This window comes from Narcine bancroftii, chromosome 1 (genome assembly GCF_036971445.1).
Source record: "Narcine bancroftii isolate sNarBan1 chromosome 1, sNarBan1.hap1, whole genome shotgun sequence".
Taxonomy (NCBI): Eukaryota; Metazoa; Chordata; class Chondrichthyes; order Torpediniformes; family Narcinidae; genus Narcine; species Narcine bancroftii.
In genome coordinates, this window is record NC_091469.1 from 257,573,554 (window position 1) to 257,595,402 (window position 21,849).

The 21,849-nt window shown below is 44.9% G+C and overlaps 1 protein-coding gene across 13 annotated transcripts in view; it reads left to right on the plus strand.

Annotated features, from left to right (window-relative positions):
- The window catches only part of dgkza (diacylglycerol kinase, zeta a), a 517,457-nt gene that overhangs the window by 493,415 nt on the left and 2,193 nt on the right, over positions 1–21,849 (plus strand). For 12 of the 13 annotated variants that reach the window (XM_069896152.1, XM_069896153.1, XM_069896150.1 and 9 more), the window contains one exon: positions 17,626–21,844. The exons of the other annotated variant lie outside the window; for it this stretch is intronic. In XM_069896152.1, coding sequence (XP_069752253.1) covers positions 17,626–17,742 — 117 coding nt within the window. In that variant the 3' untranslated portion in view covers positions 17,743–21,844. Of the gene's footprint in view, positions 1–17,625; positions 21,845–21,849 lie in introns of those variants that run through there. 13 annotated transcript variants of the gene reach the window in all.

Below are 21,849 nucleotides of genomic sequence, written 5' to 3' on the forward strand. Positions count from 1 at the left end.
GGCAACAGACAGCTGGAGGGATCAGGTGGGCGACGGACAAGAGCTAAGTGTGAGGCATTTGCTTAAAGGGACTAAAATCAAAATGATTCTGGAATCCGGAAGATTCCAAACAATAGAAGACCTCCACTGCTGTTCGACAGATCAGAAACACTATTCAGGAGACAGGTGTGGATAACTCAATGACTACTGTCTGCAGAAGAATTCATGAACAAAAATACAGAGGCTACCCTGCAAGATGCAAACTACTAGTTAGATTCAGAAACAGGATGGCCAGGTTACAGTTTGGCAAGAAGTATTCTGGAAAAAGGTCTTGTGGACAGAGGAGGCCAGGATTAATCTGTATCCGAGTGATAGGAAGAGCAAAGTGTGGAGCCATAAAGGAACTGCCCAAGATCCAAAGCATACCACCTCAGCTGCGAAACATGATGGTGGCGGGTGTTATGGCCAGGGCATGTGTGGCTACCACAGGTACTGATACACTTATCTTCATTGATGATGTAGCTGCTGATGTCAGTAGCAAAATGAATTCTGTATATAGAAACACCTTAACTTCTCGAGTTTGAGAAATCCCTCCACACTCATTGGATGGTGCTTCATCCTGCAGCAAGACAATGATCCCAAACTCTCTGCTAAAGCAACAAAGGAGCTTTTCAAAGCTTAAAAACTTGAAAAGTCTTGAATGGCCAAGTCAGTCACCCAATGTAAATACAATTGGGCATGCCTTCCATAAGCCGAAGAGAAAACTTAAGAGGACATACCTCTGAAACAAGCAGAAGCTGAAGATGGCTTCAATAGAGGCCTGGCAGAGCATCGCCAGAGAAGATACTTTGCACCTGGTGATGTCTACGAATCACAGACTTCGAGGGGTTTGGAACAAAGTACAAATCATGACTACATTAATATACATACCATTGCTATTCTCAAATATTATGGTGCCCTGGGGACTATGTATAAAAAGTGCTGTAATTTCTACAAAGTCAAACCAAAATTGTATACATAAAATCTGGAATGTGAATTGTTTGATTACAAATTTAAAACTGTGAAATACAGGGGCAATAAATGAAAAAAAAGTGTCTTTGTCCCAAACATTATGGAGGTCACTGTACAGTATATAATGCTAAATAACTTTTTTTAAAACACTTACAAGAGTAGAGGTAGCATTTATTATCTTCATTGTCTAAGAGAAAGGAGCTGCTGAAGAAAGGGATAGTATCTTGAAACGAGGCAGGAGCAGATATTATCGAAGAGAACTGTTGTAACTTCCAGCCTCTGTTACTGTCTATTCTTTCTCCCTACCTGCACCCCCACTCCCTGCCACTGGCTCCATCAATGCCTCCTCAACTGAATCTACCTATCACTTCCTAACCCTCTACCCCACCTCCCTTCGCCTCACCTCTTTATACCAGCTGTTGCACTCTCAGTCTTGATGCAGGATGTCATCCTGAAATGTCCCTTGGCCTCCACACGTGCTTTCTGACCCACTGGATTGCTTTGCAAGTTTGTCTTTTGCTTCAGATTCCAGCATCTGCAATGTTTTGTACCTCCAGGCAAACAAAAAGTTCAGGGTTACGGGAGGTGGAGGGACCAATTGTGGAGATAGATAACCAGTCCCTGCCATGGCTCAGTGGAAACATCCTACAATATGTACTCATGAAGAGTAAGGTTCACATGATGGGACGTGTCAATGCTGAATCCTTCAGGATGACTTTGACAATTCACTTCCAGAGGGATTTGAAACTATTGCATCCAGATGTAGCCTCCATTCATGTGGCAGTCATGTTCTTAAAATGGTAGCCATCACCTTGAGAGACAGGTTTGTGTGGTTGAATTTAGTTTGGATTCTATTCAATCCATCAATGTCTGAGAGGTGTGCATACTTCCTTCCCTTAATGCCTCAACAAACTCCTCCCAACCCCACACAAAGGTCTTGAAGAGAACAGTGCAGATGGCCCTGAACTGTGTGCTGGTTGGTCTGAGGAACAACTGTTGCTTAGCTTCCTTCCGTGGATCACGGTAGCACTCATTATTCATGCCATCAACTCAACTGTCCGGAAATTAGGATTTCAATTTCTATGTCTTTTGCGCTGTCGCTTAACCTGCTGAAAACTGTGCCTGCTTCATATATGGTGTTTGCTTTGTTAATGGTGCTGAGTCTATATTTGTTCCAAGATGCAAGAAATTTGATTGTTAGCAGCTGTTGCTTCAAAATATCCAGTGTACGCCTCTCCAACTTTGTCTAACGATCCATCCCAGCGATTCTCCTCTGATCTCAGGCCAATTACAGAGCTCAACTGAGAAAGATTTTGGGGGAAGTGGGAGGTCAAGGTAGTCCAAAGAGAGATTAACGTTTGGATCCTCCATAAAGGTGGCATGGAACTTTTTTAAGTACTGGGAAATCTGGTGTAAGTGAGCATTGTAAGGGGAAATATAACTACAGCTTCAATGCCAGTGGAAGCAGATTTGGGTTGTAATCTCTCAACTGAGCCCTCCTGAACTTCAAGAATAAACAACAAATCATCTTGCTTATTTCCCCACTATTGTAGCTAATGATCTCAAGTTGATATTTATCCATGGACCATAGGCAACTCTCCATGCCTGTTCATTAGGGATGTGTTCTGACGTCAAATCTCAATCCAGAGTACTTTGGATAGGCCATGCCAAATTTTGATTGTTTTTTTTTTCCAGATTAGTGTCGAGCTGATCAGCTCAGATTTCATGTAACACTACTACTACTTTGGAAAGTAAAACTTCCAATTGGCTTGGGGATACTATTTCTGATTTACTGATGCGTAACCAGTCAATTTTTGTCTGAAATCTAAATTGGAGGAACTGTACTTGTGTCTCCCGAACTGCCTCAAGGCATGGCATTTCCCCAGCAGTAAGCAGAGAGAATTAACAGACAAGGGCCAACTCCGATGTCCTGATGTTCAGTCCCAGCAAAGGCCTGCAAGTGATTTATTACATTTTTTTATTGAAGTAAGGAAAGAGGAGAAAAAATACCAAATAAGAAGGACTTGCACTTCACTCACGAGTGAGTGAGGCAGCCATGGAAGAAATAGATATTGCGGTTTCATTTTGAGTAACATTTTCTGATTAGGTCAGTGGTTAATTCAGTTTATTAGTATACCTTTGTTATCTGCTCATTTACACATTCAAGAAGAAAAAATATTTTGGAATGTTTTAATTTTTACTCCCAAGCCAAAGTGCTCACCTCTTCACTCAGGTAACCAGTTCCAATCTTCTGAAAGTTCTATCCCTGGACAAATATAGGAGGTTGTATTTAAAAGTAAAACTGCAGTAATCTTCCTTTCCTGAAGCTTATGTCTGTTGTCTGTCTCTGTGTTCACCTTCAGCCAAACACAGTCTGTTGGAGAAACTAACTGGTTTGAGCAGCATCCGTGTGAGAAAAAGAATGGTCGATGTTTTGAGCCAAAGCCCTTTTATCAAGACTCAAAAGGTTTCAACCTAAACATTGACCATTCGTTTTTGTCCCTCTCTTATGTTGCTCCTACAGTCCATTATGTTTCGTTTTCCAGGATCTGCTTTCTCCTGGGTGTCTCTGGTCACCTTCATTATGACTTTCTCCCTGCCCTTTATCGCAAGGCAGGCAGCTCCAATTCAGTCTTTTCCTTCAGCTACAAATTCAGGCAGAATGAGGTGTGGGCCAGATTTTTATTACACCATAGCTCATGGGACCACCAGCATGGGTTTCCATGGGAAAAGAAAAAGCTTTGTGAACTGCCATTCTTTGCACAAAAGGTAAGTTGTGCTGTTAACACTGAAGGGACCCAGTTGAGGTGGGGTGACAACAGCAGGAATGGATTTGGAGTCAGCTGCCCAGATGATAATTGGTGACAAATCATTCCAACTACATTACAGACCAGGTCCAACATTAATCACAGCAAGATAAACCTATATTCAGTATAAATAAAGTATTTTGAATATATCCTTCCATTAACAGTAGAATGTCATGGATGATTTCTTGGAACACCAGATATCTCTGTACAAGATAACTGAATGTGAAGGTGAGGGGAAGAGGGTGTTGAAGAGACACAAAGGGAAAACGTGCAAGATCCACTGATTTGCCCTGCTGTGAATTGGATTGGATCGAAACGACAGTGTCCAAATTCACTCAGACTGCATCCCTGAGTAGGCAACTGCCTTTTATAAAATATGATTGCGCTGTTAGGTGAGGAGATAAATGTGAGCACCATTCTGAAATTAGTTGGGGGCTGTGATTAGGGAAGAGAATTGCCGGAAGGGGTTCTTAGTGAGAGAGAAAAACGACCTCCCCATCTTTCAGTGTCACCTTCTCATAAATACTAATCTTTAAGTGAATTCCACCAGTTAGCATTCCTAAAGTCTCTGCTGTCTGCAAAGTACCTTTTTTTACCTGTCTGATAAGGTCATGGTGTCATTGGGTCAAAGATCAAATAAATTTCAATGCATTTTCCAGGTCTTTAACATATGGTAATCTCTTAACACACCAAATGTCATATTTACTGCAGGCTGTCATGCAGAGTTCCAGCCTCTCCTGATGTTTTTCAAGCCTCCCTTGATGTTTATCCACCCTGCCTGTGGAAAGCTTGTTTGGACAGGACCACAGGCTGACATTGAGTGATGGAGCTACTCTTGTGGCACCCTGAGTGTGGTCTGATTCGTTCAAATGGCTGTTAGTGCTCAGTGGTCAGTTTGTAGCTCACTCTGTTTTAACTAAAGGGCTCCTCACTGCAGTGGCCTGACTTAGAAAAACAACCGCGTCAAGAAAAAGCACATGTCCACGGATACAATGACAGCGAATGATGCAATGAAAGGCCACCAACCCAGCACAAGACTGAGAGGAAAGGCCAATGGTTAAAGTGTTGGGACCACATAAGTAGGAGTTTTGAACAGTCGTCAAATGATGACAAGAACTTTTCGTGTCACTCCTTGTCTTAATAATGCTGCTGGCTTATATATATATATATATATATATATACGCACATGCGCACACACACACACATATGTGCATATATTTTATGTGTATGTATCTCTCTCTCTCTCAAGTACCCCTTATCTGAAATGTTTGGGAGCAGACGTTTTTCGGTTTTTGGATTTTTTCAGATTTTGGAACAATGGATCTAAGGAGCACAAAAGCTCAGCAGAATACCTGTATCTGGGGAGCAACAACAAACATCGGCAGGCTTCTTGAGCACTGACATGACACCACAAGTGGAAAATTCAGATGAAATAATGTTTAGTACTTACCAAAAAAAATCTCTGCTTACAAAAGAAGACCACCTCCCCGCTGACGCTCCCAACACTTCCACTCCACTGCTGCTGGTCCATGACTACGGTCCCCGCACCTGCCTTGGAGCCCGAGGACCCCTCTCCTGCCCGGGAGCATGAGGCAACTTCTTCAATGCAGACAGCACCGCACCCAATGTTGAGAATGGAGTCACCATCGCTGACTCTGGCTGTAGCCAATGCTGAAGGCTTAGACACAGCTCTGCCCGACCAGAAGCAAAGATTTCAGTTTTTTTATTGTAATCAAACAGGTGTCAACAAAGCATCAGAGCCCCACATGGCCAAGTCAGGTGCTGAATTTTTTTCCACTTGTGACATCATGTCGATGCTAAAAAAAAATTGGTTTTTGGTTCTTCGGATAAGGGGTACTTAACCTGTAATGATTCAAACTACCTTGATGAGCCTTTCCTGTCTTCTAATCAATTCTCTTGTGTTGTGATCCACTAACATGTCTCCTATGTGCCCTCATCTTGAGGAAACCAGTAGAACAGAGCAGATGAAAGTATCTGCACAAACCAGCAGAAGCAAAGAAAAACTTCAACCCCCAAAGCTAATGCTCTTAACTCCTGCTGTAACGTGAAGATGCATCTGAACCCAAGGGAGAAGAGCAGAATAAAGCACTTTTTCCCCAAGTCATTGAGCAAACTTGGGTTGTTTTCTCTGGAATGACAGGCTAAGAGGAGACCTGCCAGCATGTCTGAAGTTTATAAAATGATGAGAGGTGTAGATAGAGTGAGCATAGAGAATCTGTTTCACAGGTTAAATTGTCACAGACTGGAGGACTTGCATTGCAGGTGAGAGTGGGATAAAAGTTTAAATTTTATAAATGGTAACAGGCCCTTTCGGCCCATGCCACCCAAATATACCCGATTTATGAACACACCCCCCCCCCCCCCCGGTATATTTTGAAGGGTGGGAGGAACCCGGAGCCCCCGGGGAAAACATACAAACTCTTTACGCATAGCGTGAGATTCAAATCCCGGTCCTAATGGCTGGCGTTGTAACAGCGTTGCGCTAACCATGCTGCCCAATAGAGAATTGCAGGGCCAAGTTGTTTTACGCAGGGAATGGTAGATGCCTGGAACAGATTGTGGCAGAAGCAGAAACAAAAGAAGCATTTGGAAGGCTTTTCAATATGTAGAGAATAGAGCGATGTTGATCACGTGCAGAGGAAGAGGTTTAATTTGCCATGTTGTTCAGTGTGGACATGTAGGTGGAAGGGCCTATTCCTGTGAAGTACAGTTATATGTTCCAAAGTTTCTGAACCATCTCAGACAGCTGCCAAGTCAGGTAAAGTCAATGTTGGTCTGAACTGAGCTGATCATCCTTGCTATTCATCGGAATGAAATAGAGAGTATGAAATTTACCTTGGGTGACAGTAGGAAAAGGATATTAATGAATCAGCAGCCCATTTTACATTTGTCCAATTTCACTTTACTATTGGGAAGGCACTACATTACTGCTATGTTGTGGTGGTTCTTGACCAGTGCTTGGAGATGCCTACTGGAGGTAGTCCAGGTCTCAGAAGCACAAAGGAAGGCAGGGATCACTACTGCCTGGTAGATCATCAGCTTTGTTCCAGATCTGAGGTGTCAGATGTGACCTTTCTCCAGCCTTCAGAAATCCAAGAACATTTAAAACATAGGGACTGACAATGCAATCTGTCTTCTCTAATCTTGTTAGAGATACTTGACCCCACACTTCTCAGGATTAAATTCCATCAGCTATTCCTCTGCTCTTTGTCAAATGATCAATATCATGCAATGACTAAACTAGCAACAACACCATCGATGGTCACGTCATCTGCAAAATTTTATTCCCTATACACATTCAGATTATTAATACATAAAATGAACAGCAAGGGTTTCAGCACTAGTCCCTGCAATGTACCACTGGTCACACGATTCCAATTGCAAAATATGTTCTCAACTGTTACTCTCTGCTTCCTGTCACTACACCGGTTTCTGATCTCACTTGCCTAATTGGCCTGGATCCAATGAGCTTTTCCAATGGGCATTGAGATTTGGCCATTCTCCCATGTGGAGCCTATGTATAGGCTTTTCTGGTCCAAGTGGACTATGTTAAGTGGGAAGAAGCCAAGAGGTGAGAAGGTCTTGGACAGAAGAATATGGGAGAGGTGGAGAGACAAGTAGAGGAAGACTTCTTGGCCCCTCTGAAACAGTGGCTGTCCATTTTCTCTCCATGGATGCTGACTAACTCGCTGAGTACCTTCAGCTTCTCCTTGTTCTTACAAGAACTCCTGTTTGGCCTCAAGGTACCTGTAGATTCTGGTGGTCCTGCAAGGTCCTGAAACTCCCATTCTCTTGGTTATTTCCCAAGCTTTGTATTCAAGTACTGATCCCCAGGGAGGTGTGCCTCTTCTTAGTCCTCCACAGAGCATAATTTTATGTCTTGCCTGCAAACAACCCTTTTGCTTGAACGTCTGACAAAAGTTGCGAACCCTATTGTCAGAGAATCCTATTGTGTCGAATGACTTGGGAGGGAAGGGAGGAGAGTGTTATACACATATGCCAGTGCATTACAACACCCAGCTGCAGAGAAGGCCTGGAAAACTTTCAGGGCCATCAATCCTTGCTGTCTTATCTAATGGAAGGACAGCAGGGTGCTTCACCACACAAATACGTTCAGAACTGCTTCTATTGCCTCAAGCAGCAATGGGTTTTGGTGGGGAACTAATTCAGTTGCGAGCAAAGCAGTAAAATCTGCACCTCTGTGTGAGAAGATCCATTGTAGGCCCAAATTTAGCCTGGCATGGAAATTGCAAGTATTCACTGCATTATAAGCCTCTCTTGTATGATCGCTATAGCAACCATTGGATACGTTGAAAAATCAGCATTAAGAAACAGTAGTTTGATAAAAAGCCTGTTGAGAAAAATATGGCTTCAGTTCCAGGCCTTAGTGAAGCCTTGACTACCTTCTTTGTGGGTTGAGTATAGTCACTGGTGGGAGGTGGAGCTTAAGCATTTTAGTTGTGTCGGTGCTTTGTACAATGGTAGTTTCTGCTTCCTTACACAGAGCTCAAAGAGCTCCAGATGGCATTGTAACTCATGGGCACACACTTTAGTTTTATTAACCCGAACCAGAAACCACAGGGGAAATAAATAGGTAGCTGAACAGTTGTTCAGGAAGTGGCTTTCTTTCAGTGTTGAGTCTTGGACACGGTGTGGAGTTTGCCTGCCAACATGAAGAGCGTGGAGATGATGGGTTGGCAGCGGCAGTGAAGTGGGCCGGGAAATGAGATCCATTTCTTTGCTGTAACCTACCAGGGTGGGTTCACCTTGTCCTTTCTGTGAAGAAGACTGAAGGAAAGAGTGGTACTCTGCAGAATAGCTACCTGTCAAGTTATTTTAGTTGAATCTGTGGCGGGTGCGGTTGCTCAGCATTTGACAAGAGGAATCCCGTTACCTTGAGGAAAAATGTAAACCCCGCGAGCTTCAAAATACCACCAGCTTCTAAACAAAGACTAGCTCACAGCCTGCAAAAGTGCACCCACAAAAAACATTTAAACGAGGATTTCATGAAGTGAATTTCATTGGATGTGTCAAGGTTCATAACTTGCCCGTTTATTGATGTCTTGAGCTGGATGCTTTAATTTTCTGTGGAACCTTTGTAAGGGTTTGAAAGTTGCTTTCTTCAATTCTAGTATGATTTAGATGGTGCCAGAGTGTGGAAGGAAATTCTGAATAAAATAGTGAAGGATAAAACTGGAAGTTCTCATTACATTTATGACCTGAACATCTTTTAATTCTATCAGGGCATCAATCCATAATAGCATGCTGGAGTATTCAAATGTGTAGTTTAATGTTTGCCCTCCAATTTAACATTATCGGCATGTCGAGAATGAATCACTGAAAATTCCCAATTTGGGCAGTCTAGTTCATTATTGACGTGGAGGTTGAAGGTAGTAGAGAAAGCTTGTGGTATGCTGGCCTTCATTAGTTTGGGAGATTAAGTTCAAGGCCCGTTAGGTAATGTTACAGCTCTATAAAACTGGTTAGAGCACACTTGGAGACTAGTGTTCATTTCTGGTCACCTCATTACAGGAAGGAAGTGGAAGGTTCAGAGAGGGTGCAGAGGAGATTTACCAGGATGTTTCCTTGATAGGAGAACATGACTTATGAGGCAAAGTTAACAGAGGGCTTTTCTCATTGGAGCAAAGAAGGATGACAGGTGACTTAATAGGGGTCTACAAGATTAAGGAAGCCGCAGATAGGGTGGACAGCCAGCACCTTTTTCCCGGGGGTGACAGTAACAAGTACCAAATGAGATCTCTTAAAGGTGAGGGGAGGAAAGTTTAGAGGAGACGTCAGGGGTAAGTTTTTTTTTACACTGAGCCTTGTAGTTGTCTGGAATGCATTGCCAGGGGTGGTGGTGGAGGCTGGTACAATAGGGACTTTTAGACAGGGACATGGATGGAAGAAAAACAGAGGGTTATGTGTGTGAAGTAGGGAAGGTTTTAGATTGTTGCGTTTTTATAGATCAGCACAACATTATGGGGTGAAGGGTTTGTGCTGTAATGTTCTATGTTTTTCATTCAAGTTGGCCTTGTATATAAGAGTGCAAATGGGATTTAAGTTAAGAACTGTCCTCGTATATCTCTGAGGGGAGGTGGGAAGGTTTAATCAACTTTATGACCATGTGCCTTTTTTTAAAACAAAATCAGTCAAAGTACAGGAAGATTGCAAGGAAATGCAAGGGGAGATTTATTGCTATACCACTGTCCTGCAGGATAAAGTATGGCTTGCTCAACTACTGTGTTCTTTCAGACCAGCCAACCTTGCTGGGCCTCTGGGGATGGCAGGAAGTCATGAAGGGATACGTGCAATGGGGATGGAGAGAGCCTCCTATGTAGCCTGTTCATGTAAATTGTCCAGCTGTGAGGAATCAGAAGGGAGCTTCGAAAGCTGGCATCTCACCTCAGAGATTGGGCTGATTATGACATTGGGAGCACAAGTCCCTCAACATTTGCATCTCCTGCCTTTACATTAAAGTTACTCAGCAATAGAAAGCTTTATGGACCCTAATCCTCTACCTATTAAAAGGCCAGTGGAGCTGCTGCCACACAACTCCGCTAATCAAGATTCAACTCTGCACATCCTCCCTGTGACAGCATGGGAGACCACAGATACCAGGGGATGAATCTTGCTCTAATTTTCGTCACCCAGCTCTTTTGCCTACAAATCTCAAGATAAAAATGTGGGCCCCCATATATCCGACTTCCCCCGGCACCTCCCATGCTGACTAAAATGAGTAAGCAATTGTGGCAGAACCATGTTTGCACTGACCTTGCTTCTTTTTTCTTTGGCTTGGCTTCGCGGACGAAGACTTATGGAGGGGGTAAATGTCCACATCAGCTGCAGGCTCGTTTGTGGCTGACAAGTCCAATGCGGGACAGGCAGACACGGTTGCAGCGGTTGCAAGGGAAAATTGGTTGGTTGGGTGTTGGGTTTTTCCTCCTTTGTCTTTTGTCAGTGAGGTGGGCTCTGCGGTCTTCTTCAAAGGAGGTTGCTGCCCGCTGAACTGTGAGGCGCCAAGATGCACGGTTTGAGTCGAGATCAGCCCACTGACAGTGGTCAATGTGGCAGGCACCAAGAGATTTCTTTAGGCAGTCCTTGTACCTTTTCTTTGGTGCACCTCTGTCACGGTGGCCAGTGGAGAGCTCGCCATATAACACGATCTTGGGAAGGCGATGGTCCTCCATTCTGGAGACGTGACCCACCCAGCGCAGCTGGATCTTCAGCAGCGTGGACTCGATGCTGTCGACCTCTGCCATCTCGAGTACTATGACGTTAGGGATGAAAGCACTCCATTGAATGTTGAGGATGGAGCGGAGACAACGCTGGTGGAAGCGTTCTAGGAGCCGTAGGTGATGCCGGTAGAAGACCCATGAATCGGAGCCGAACAGGAGCGTGGGTATGATAACGGCTCTGTATACGCTTATCTTTGTGAGGTTTTTCAGTTGGTTGTTTTTCCAGACTCTTGTGTAGTCTTCCAAAGGCGCTATTTGCCTTGGTGAGTCTGTTGTCTATCTCGTTGTCGATCCTTGCATCTGATGAAATGGTGCAGCCGAGATAGGTAAACTGGTTGACCGTTTTGAGTTTTGTGTGCCCGATGGAGATGTGGGGGGGCTGGCTGATGGAGGACCTCAGTTTTCTTCAGGCTGACTTCCAGGCCAAACACTGGCAGTTTCCGCAAAACAGGACGTCAAGCGCTGAAGAGCTGGCTCTGAATGGGCAACTAAAGCGGCATCATCTGCAAAGAGTAGTTCACGGACAAGTTTCTCTTGTGTCTTGGTGTGAGCTTGCAGGCGCCTCAGATTGAAGAGACTGCCATCCATGCGGTACCGGATGTAAACAGCGTCTTCATTGTTGAGGTCTTTCAAGGCTTGGTTCAGCATCATGCTGAAGAAGATTGAAAAGAGGGTTGGTGCGAGAACACAGCCTTGCTTCACGCCATTGTTAATGGAGAAGGGTTCAGAGAGCTCATTGCTGTATCTGACCCGACCTTGTTGGTTTTCGTGCAGTTGGATAATCATGTTGAGGAACTTTGGGGGGCATCCGATGCGCTCTAGTATTTGCCAAAGCCCTTTCCTGCTCACGGTGTTGAAGGCTTTGGTGAGGTCAACAAAGGTGATGTAGAGTCCTTTGTTTTGTTCTCTGCACTTTTCTTGGAGCTGTCTGAGGGCAAAGACCATGTCAGTAGTTCCTCTGTTTGCGCGAAAGCCGCACTGTGATTCTGGGAGAATATTCTCGGTGACACTAGGTATTATTCTATTTAGGAGAATCCTAGCGAAGATTTTGCCTGCAATGGAGAGCAGCGTGATTCCCCTGTAGTTTGAGCAGTCTGATTTCTCACCTTTGTTTTTGTACAGGGTGATGATGGTGGCATCACGAAGGTCCTGAGGCAGTTTTCCTTGGTCCCAACAAAGCTTGAAAAACTCATGCAGTTTGACATGCAGAGTTTTGCCGCCAGCCTTCCAGACCTCTGGGGGGATTCCATCCATACCTGCTGCTTTGCCACTTTTCAGTTGTTCGATTGCCTTATATGTCTCATCCTGGGTGAGGACCTCATCCAGCTCTAGCCTTAGGGGCTGTTGAGGGAGCTGGAGCAGGGCGGAATCTTAGACTGAGCGGTTGGCACTGAAAAGAGATTGGAAGTGTTCTGACCATCGGTTGAGGATGGAGATCTTGTCGCTGAGGAGGACTTTGCCGTCTGAGCTGCGCAGCGGGCTTTGGACTTGGGGTGAGGGGCCGTACACAGCCTTTAGAGCCTCGTAGAAACCCCTGAAGTCACCAATGTCCGCGCTGAGCTGGGTTTGCTTGGCGAGGCTAGTCCACCACTCATTTTGGAGCTCCCGGAGTTTGCGCTGAAGATGGCTGCATGCGCGACGGAAGGCCTGTTTCTTCTCTGGACAGGACGGCTTTGTAAGGTAAGCCTGGTGGGCAGCTCGCTTCTTTGCCAGCAGCTCCTGGATTTCTTGGCTGTTTTCGTCGAACCAGTCCTTGTTTTTCCTGGAGGAGGAGCCCAGTACGTCTTCAGTGGATTGCAGTATGGTAGTCTTCAACTGATCCCAGAGGGTTTCAGGGGACGGGTCCGTGAGGCGGATTGCATCGTCGAGCTTTGCTTTGAGGTTTGCCTGGAAGTTTCCTCTCGCTTTGTCTGACTGCAGGTTTCCAACATTGAACCTCTTTCTTGGGGCTTTACTGTTCCTGGGCTTTGGCTTGAAGTGAAGGTTGAGCTTGCAGCGAACCAGCCGGTGGTCAGTGTGGCATTCTGCACTGGGCATGACCCTGGTGTGGAGCACATCTCGTTTGTCACTTTCTCGCACCAGGATGTAGTCCAGGAGGTGCCAGTGTTTGGATCGGGGATGCATCCAGGTAGTCTTAAGGCTGTCCCTCTGCTGAAAAAGGGTGTTTGTAATGACAGAGCTCCAACAGGAGGCGCCCATTGTCGTTGCACTTGCCGACGCCATGCTTGCCCACGATTCCTGGCCAGGTTTCTGAGTCTTTACCGACGCGAGCGTTGAAGTCGCCAAGGATGACAACCTTGTCGGCCGTAGGGGTGCGTTGAATGAGTTTGCGCAGATCAGAGTAGAACTTGTCCTTTTCTGCTGGTTCCGCCTGGAGGGTTGGAGCATAGACACTGATGAGGGTGATGCAACGCTTGTTTTGAAGGGGGAGTCGCATGGACATGATTCGGTCCGAGTGGCCTGTCGGAAGGTTTTCGAGTTTGGAGGCAATGAAGTTCTTGACCATGAAGCCTACACCAGATAGGCGTCGTTCATCCGAAGGCTTGCCAGACCAGTAGAGTGTGTAGCCCGCGCCGCGTTCTTGGAGGCTGCCTACATCTGCCAGGCGGACTTCACTGAGAGCGGCTATGTCGATGTCAAGTCTGAGGAGTTCATGTGCAATGAGGGCAGACCGACGTTCAGGTCGGTGGCTGTCAGCCTTGTCTAGCATGGTTCTGATGTTCCAGCATGCTAGCTTGAGTTTGTGAGCATCTTTTGAGGGGGAGGACGTGGAGGGGGAGGACGTGGAGGGGGAGGACGTGGAGGGGGAGGACGTGGAGGGGGAGGACGTGGAGGGGGAGGACGTGGACATGTCCTCGGGCCTGCGCAAAGGAGCTTTTAGGTGGAGTGCAGTGCGCGCAGTACTGGCCCCACCCTTTACACCCATGGTTCGTGTGCCGTGGCCAAGCAAGCTGGGACATGGCAGCGAGGTCCTTGGGTCGTAGGTTTTATATCGGAGTGGCCTTCTCCTATGCAGGTTTCTTACCCGGGCTGGAGGGGTCTGCCTCCCCTCTTAGGTCGGTCCATACTGCCCGGACCGGGGCCGGGGCCGCCGCTGCTCTCCCTGTGCCCGGACTGGGGCCGCCGCCTCCCACTCTCTGCCCGGATCGGGGCCTCCGTCTGCCTCACTCGACCGAGGCCGGGGCCGCCGCCTCCCTCTTGCTCCTGCCCGGATTGGGGCCGCCGCCGCCTACCCTCAGCCCGGACCGGGGCCGCCGCTGCTCTCCCTGTGCTCCTTTAACAGTCTGCTTAATACCTGTACGGAGCCGTCGGCATTAGGACCTGACGGTTGAATCCTTCAGGGCAGCCCTGTGTCTTGCTTAGACACCGTCTAAACGTAGAGAGCAAGGCTGCTGTCGATTCACAAAGGATAACAATAGTCAAGACTCAAAACCACATTGGAACGTGTACAAGAAGAGGAGAGACCAGGAGGTGCATTCCTCCTTAGGACAATAGATAGTTTTAGACTCAGCCTTTGATAGGTTTTCAGGGCTATCATAGAAATGTCTCTGCAGCCATCTCCCTGTGCAATCACATCAGGTGTAAAGGAAGCTTCTTCCTCTGACAAGATTCAGTGTGCTCTTTGGTACATAGCCGGCACTACCTTTAGGCCAACTAGGCAACCACCTAGGGCACAGACCTCAGAGGGGCCCTGTTGAAGATAACAAATTATGCCCCCCCCCCAGGTCAGGTAGGCCGAGGAGAGGGTTCAGATTCGGCATTGGGAGCTCTGACGTGTGCCTGTAGGCCAACTGCCGAGGGTAGGGTTAGGAATGGGATGTCAGGAGCTCCGGTCACTGGAGCCGGGAGCTCCCGATGCCCAACTCCAAACCCTCCCCTTGGCCTACACTGGAGCTCCCGACACCCGAGACCTGACGCACTAAAGTCCGGTGTGCGTGTGCAGTAGTAGGCTGAGGGGAGGGTTCAGAGTGAGCGTCGGGAGCACCGCTGTGCGACTGCAGGCCAACAGCCAAGGGAAGTCTTGTGTAAGCCTCGAAATAAATCACAAAATTCTTGTAGACACCATGGTTGGAAGTAAAAACACAAAATGCTGAAGAAACCCAGCTATTCAAACATGTTCTTTATGTGGCCATGGTAAAAATACAAGTTGATGTTTCGGGCTTGAGCCCTTCATCAAGGTACGAGAAAATGCCAGCGGACGTCTGAACAAAAAACTTGGGGGAGGGGAAAGAGGCAAAGGCAGGAGATGATAGGTGGAGAGAGGAGGGTGGGGACAGCATCAATGAGGGGGAGGAGGGAGGGATGGGTGGGTAAGGGGGAAGGGAGGGGAGAAATGGAAAGACAGGAAAGGGAGAAGGGGGGAAAGAAAGGGTGAGCGAGTTTAGCAGAAAGCAGAGAAATCACTGAATGCCATCTGGCTGAAGAGTGCCTCAAAGGAAAATAGGGTTTTGTTTCTCCAACGTGCATTTGGTCTGGGTGAGATAGTACATAAGGCAATGATCAGACATGTGAGTCTGGGAGTGTGACTCAGGATGGCTACTGGGAGGTTGCTGTTGTGGATGGAGAGGAGGTGCTCAGGGATACAGTAAGTAAATCCTGTGGATTATACAGGTGAATTGTTGCTTCATTTGAAAGGCCTATTTGGGGCCCAGACCATGGTAAGCATAAATGTGTATTTGGCTGTTTCAATAAGTGAGATATTTACATTTATTGTTCCAATAATTCTAACACTGGTTTGAGCAATTTATTAACACTTCATCAAGAACCTTGTTAGAGGATCATAATTCATAAGATGAGGAACCAAGCAGATTTGAGGCTAATACTTTGGGCTCTAGCCCAAAACATTGGTTCTGTATCTTTACTTTTGCTACATAGAGGACACTGTTCGAACTGCTGAGCTTCTCCAGCATTTTGTGTTTTTACTTCAACCACGGGGTCTACAGAGTTTTGTGATTTAGATTCGAAACCAAGATGGTCTCAGGGTAACTAGGTAAGGATAGAATTCAGGTACAAGCTGGATTCTAATAGCAGAATAACTATCGATATTCATAAATGAGAAATAAAAATAAAATTTAAAATAAAAATAAAAATTCTTAAAAGAAATCAACTCAGCAATTACTCCGTGCTATTTTTGTGGTTATATTAATGATTTTGTTTATCCTAGTTATCAAAGTTTCATAAAGCATGAGAACTTCAAACAGCAGACGAACAGAAAGGATTCTTCGATTTCCGTTCATAAAGCCATGCTGAAGTTATATAGTTATATTGTGCTCAGGATTCTCTATCAATGTATTGCAAGTTCTCACAGTTGTGTAATATGGAGACACTTTCCTTCCAGTCAGTTCTTAAAGAGACATGTAATGAACTTTATTATTGCTCTAGTTGATGCTGTCTCACAGTGGTGCAATGTATAGAGCTACTACCTCACAACTCCAACGGTCTTGCTCTGCCCTGAACTCAGGCACAATGTGCGTGCGTGCAGTTTGTACGTTCTCCCTGTGACCATGTGAGTTTCCTCTGGATGCTTCAATTTCCTCTCAAATCTCAAGGATGTGGGCAGGTAGATTATTGGCCATTGCTGTAGTGTAGCAAGTGTGCTGTAGAATCTGGGGGGAGATGATAGAAATGTTGGAAAATTTAAAAAAAGGGAATACCATAGATTTGTAAAAATGGTTACGGGAATGTCAGCAAACTTGATGAGTCAAAGGGGCATTTTCATACTTCATCATTCTTGTGGAACAAAATGGACACAGGAAAGTATATAGACTTAAAGGTATGTGAAGTAAAAGATTTTAATGTTGTGTTGCCCTTGGCGGAGGTTTGCATTCTACCGAGTGCCCTTTAGTTCAAAATGAGTCGTGTGCCAAAATATTTTCTTTTGTATTTGAGAAAGATAATCAAAGATTGATGTATTACTTATTCTTGCAATTTAAAATGAATTTACCAGTTTCAAGTTTTGTGCTTTTCATTTTTTCTACAAAACATCTGTTTTTGAAAATCAAAGTTGGCAATTTGGGGGTGGGGGGGAAGGGGGTACAAATAGTTGACTTTGCCTTGGGCGCAAAATAGTCTGGCACCGGCCTTGCCTTGCTGCATGCCGTTGCTTCTCTTGAGGGTGAGGTGGGAGCAGTTGTCACTTTTCTTGCTCAGTAAATAAAAATAGCTGATTGTCGAGATGCAAATCTAAGCATTGGAGGGATGCATTCGGGTGAAATGCCACAACTGTAGAAAAAGTGAGCTGCATTTATTTGGCGACCTTTGCACTTTTGTGTAGATGCACTGCTGCAATGAAGTGTCAAATTGGATTTTAGTTCTCGAGTGCACGGGGTGCAATCTTCTAACTGAAGAAGGGACTGCCCTGGCAGTCAAGGAGTCCAGGTGTGATGCCCCTCCATGGTCTCGGTAATGCTGAAGTATTATGAGAGAGCTTACTTGCGAGGCTCCTTTCAGATCTGTGCCTAGCTGTGGAGCTGCTCCCGTGGTTTGGCTAGTGTGCTCTCAGCAGGTGCTGCAGGTGCATTGTTGATGGTCTGACTTATTTTCCCCTTTTCCTCTGTCCGGCCCCGCAGGGGGACACACCAAAAAACAAAGCCGAGAAAGCCATGGATCTGGAGCTGGCAGCATACCTGGAAAACCGGCAGCACTACCAGATGATTCAGCGCGAGGATCAGGAGACGGCTGTGTGACCACCCCCCAACACCTCGCCGAGAGGACAGTGGAAAATCCCTTCCCCTTCCCCACTACCCAGCTCCTCTCACCTGGCCCCATTCTGAACCATCCACGCCTACTGCTGCTCGTGACAAGATGGGTTGTGGGCAACTCGAACCTTCAACCAGTCTGTGTTTATTGTTACCCGACCCTTCCTTCCTGCCACTCCGCCAATACTGACAACACAAAACTGGAGCATCGGAAGCCAAAATCAAAAATGGCATTACGAAAATCACTGCTAGCAAGTGTGTCTCACTGATTGGAGGATATGGTTAACGGTTTTTAATTAAGCTGGGTTGCCATGGTTATTCAGCAAATTTCACATTAAATCTGTGATGTTTAAATTGCAATTCATTGATATCATGCAGGTTTACATTCTCAGGACATGCCCTCTGCCCTTGTCATTGCTGGAGAGGTAGCAGATGTAATTAAGAGGGCTACAGAGTGAAAGCTCGCTACTCCGTGAAAGGGCACATGTGGTCTAGTGCAGGCTGAAAATTGAATCTGATAACCCAGCGTCTGCCTTTATAAAAAGAAAATTAGGAGGAAATACATTCTATTTTGTGCATGTTGTTACTTCTCTTCGAGATGATGCGTAATGTTAACGTGTGTGAAGTCTGCTGCAAACTCGATGAGATCTAAAAGACAACTGTTCAGGGCTTCTGTGACATTTTCTGTGGGCTAGCAATTTAGTGGCAACCTCTCACAGTTACCAGGGCTTGGGGAATGGGGGAGAGGAGGATGAAGCAGTTATTGGAGCCCATGGGAAGGGGAGAGGAGGACATGCTGTTCCTCCACAAAGCTAGGGAGGACTGAGACAGGGGCTATTTTAATCTCATGTCCTGCCTCTAACCAGTAGGTGAATTTACTGGTTAGAGAGGTGGAGGAAGGCATTTTAAAGGCATCCTATAAAGGGTTACTTTTAATTTGTTTAAAGTGCAACACTTTTGTTTACTTTTACATGGGCATTTAGCGAAAAAAAATCTTAAAGCTAAAGATCAAAAAATTCAGACAAGCATCGAGACCCCTACAATCACTGTGCTACATGTTTTGGTGAGAATGGAGCCTTTGGAGAAGGATTTATTTTTAAAAATGGTTTTGTTTTATCCCATTGAATGAACAAAAAAATCAGGTCTGTTGTTTCAGAGTTATTTTTCAAGTTGGCACCAAGGTTCTTACTGAGACTTTGCTCAGAGGAATATTCCAGTTCATTGAAAGATTTTTTTTCAGAATGTGCCACTCACTCAGTCGACAGGGGTGTGATGGTCCATGGCCTGCATTTTCCCACTTACTGGGCTGGTCCCAGGTTTCATTGCCAGTCTGTGCTGTTAGTTAATCAGCTTCTGGGCTAAAGGAGTGCTTTGAAGCTATTGGGGAAACAGGCTTGCTCTCTCTGGGCCTAAACTGTACCAATTGCTGCCACATTCAGGCATACAGCTTTCTAGGTTCTCGAAGAGAATGCACACTTCAACCAAACAAGCAGAACAATCCATTTGCAGATCCACCATTGATACCCTAACCTGTATGAATTTTGCTGACTTGTAACATGATTTCATTTTTGCAGCACCTTCCCGATGAACCCTTCTTCAAATGAGACCACATGGGATGTGGTGGAAAAGAATATTTTTGGTAATCTTTCAAAATCCTGATTGGAATATCGACTCTATTCAAAACTAAACGTGCTCCTCAATTTGTACATTTTAAAAGGAAAACACTGCACTGGATTGAAGCAGCTAGACAGCAATCGAGTTTTATTCTGAGAGAATTTCATTGACGTAGTGCCATTCGCTGTCTCAGGTTTCGTCAAAGGGCTTTATAAGTAATGCAGTGCTTTTAAAACGGTTGAATTTTAGGTAGCAATGAAGGAAAACTTTGGGCAGAATTATTTGCATAAACAGCAGAATGATGATAACTGGATTAGGGTTGATTGAGTGATGAATATTGGCCAGGATATCAAAGATAACCACTGCAGGTCGGATCTCAGACAAAAAGGCAGCTTTTCGTCTCATTGACAATAGGGCTCAGCTGACAGTGAAGCAATCCTGGAGTGATATACTCTGCTTCACTGGACTGTCAGTGTGATCTTTGGCGTCATATCTTGGGAGTGGAATTGGAACCTATAATCTATTCACACAAGGAATGAGAGCTGCCAACTAAGCCACAGCTGCCACTCAACATATTCAGTCCTTTTATTAAATAGCTTTCTCTTTTGAGAAATGGAACACTTTTCTGCTCACCTTCCCCAAGCTCCCACTGAATGGGACACAAAATGGTGACGAATAAGACGTGGACATTGAAAAAGCAGTTCTGAATGTTGCACTTTTAGCCCTGTTACTTCACTTAGGTCAATCATTGAGAAGCTTTTGGTCACTTATCGTGGCCCTCCCCTTCCTTACTTTGCTTTCCAAATCCCGTTAGGATGTCCTGTTGGGTCAAAGGTTTTTGATACTGGTTGAGAATGATAGCTTGTGAAGAGGATGACAGGTGGTAAGTGCTTGCCTTGAGTTCAGTCATATGTGGTTGCTTCAAGATCTTGCATCCATGAAGCTTGACAGTGTTTTATAAAGGTCTCTTTAGCTCAGCATGGTGGAGCAGTGTCTGTTTAAACTGTTAGGATGCTAAACCTTGCACACTGGTACTGTATGTTGGAACTGTATATTATATATCAGGCAAAGCCTTAAACCAACAGAAATGGATTTTCTTATGAAATATCCAATTCACGAAATGGATATTTGGTTCTGAATTTTCTGTTGATTGCTTTAGATTAATGTATTATTTGACTTCAATTGAACATCAAGCTATACTGTTGTAGGATAAATGACATTATTGTTACATCCAATTAAAGGAAAAACAGCAGGTTGACTTCACAGGCAGCCAATTCAGAGTTGCCAGTTTTATTCTACTGCCAAAAGTTAGAATCACCTTCAGTTATTGGATCCATTTTAAAATATGAAAAGGTGTACAGTCTCTGACATTACCTGGACAAGTATAACTGCCGAGAGGAATGACGAAATGCCATTCTGTACTTGAAATTGACACCCAACACCTCCAGATTCCCATAGCAAGAAGGTGAAATTCTACATTAACAAAATGGAGACAGGTGGCTCCATTCTCTGCTGTCAACTGTGTAAATATGTTCTTTGAACAAAATATTTCTGTCTGGTTGTAAATTTTCCAGGATAGTACAATTATTGTAATATTCTAGTGAGGTTACGTTGATGTAGCTGACGGTTTGCTGTCTGTGACTATTTTTGTGTACAAATACTTAACTACAAGCCCTTTTTGCAAATTGACATAACTTCAGACATTGGCAGTTGTTTTTATATTTGCATTTTATGTGCATGTGCATTTTAGAAACAAATGCCTTGATTTGCCTGTCATCGAGTGAATCAGATGCAGCTACCTTGTTCCTACTTGAAACTGTGAGTTAAGTCCCAGGGTGTTCCTCACTCAAGCCTTTAAATCAGATGTCATGCGTCACCTTTTCAGGATCAGATAGTCTAAGGGGATGGGATTGCCTCGCAGGAGGATGCATTTACGATCAATGCTCTTTTTTCCAAAAGCTCTTCAACAAAATTGGGTGATGGGTGTCAAGTGGGTAGTGTTTAACTTATTTACTGCAGTGATGTTGAACAAGTCCTCCCATTTGGTAATCATTTGCATTAAAATCCTGTTTCCTGTTCTAAGGGAGACATTAGTTTATTGAAGAATGAGACCATGCAATAGAGGATTTGGTCACCTACATGTCAGGTGCATTATTCAATATGTCCAACATGAAGGTGTCTAAATCCTCTATCACATTCAATATGCCTGACATATACAGAAGGTAACTAAATCCCTTATTGCATTCAATATGTCTGCATAGAGGTGTCTAAATTCTAGTGGACATTCTGTCACCTACAGTTAGGGCGCGATTAAAGCCCTCGGATGGACACGAGTTGTGAAATGGTTTTAACGTTGCTGACTGAGCAACAAACTGGGACTGGTATAAACGTCTTTTTATGGGGTTGCATATAAATAGTTTTGATTGTATTTGCATCAGACTGGACCAATAAAAAGAAGCAAAAAAGGAAAACGCAATGAGC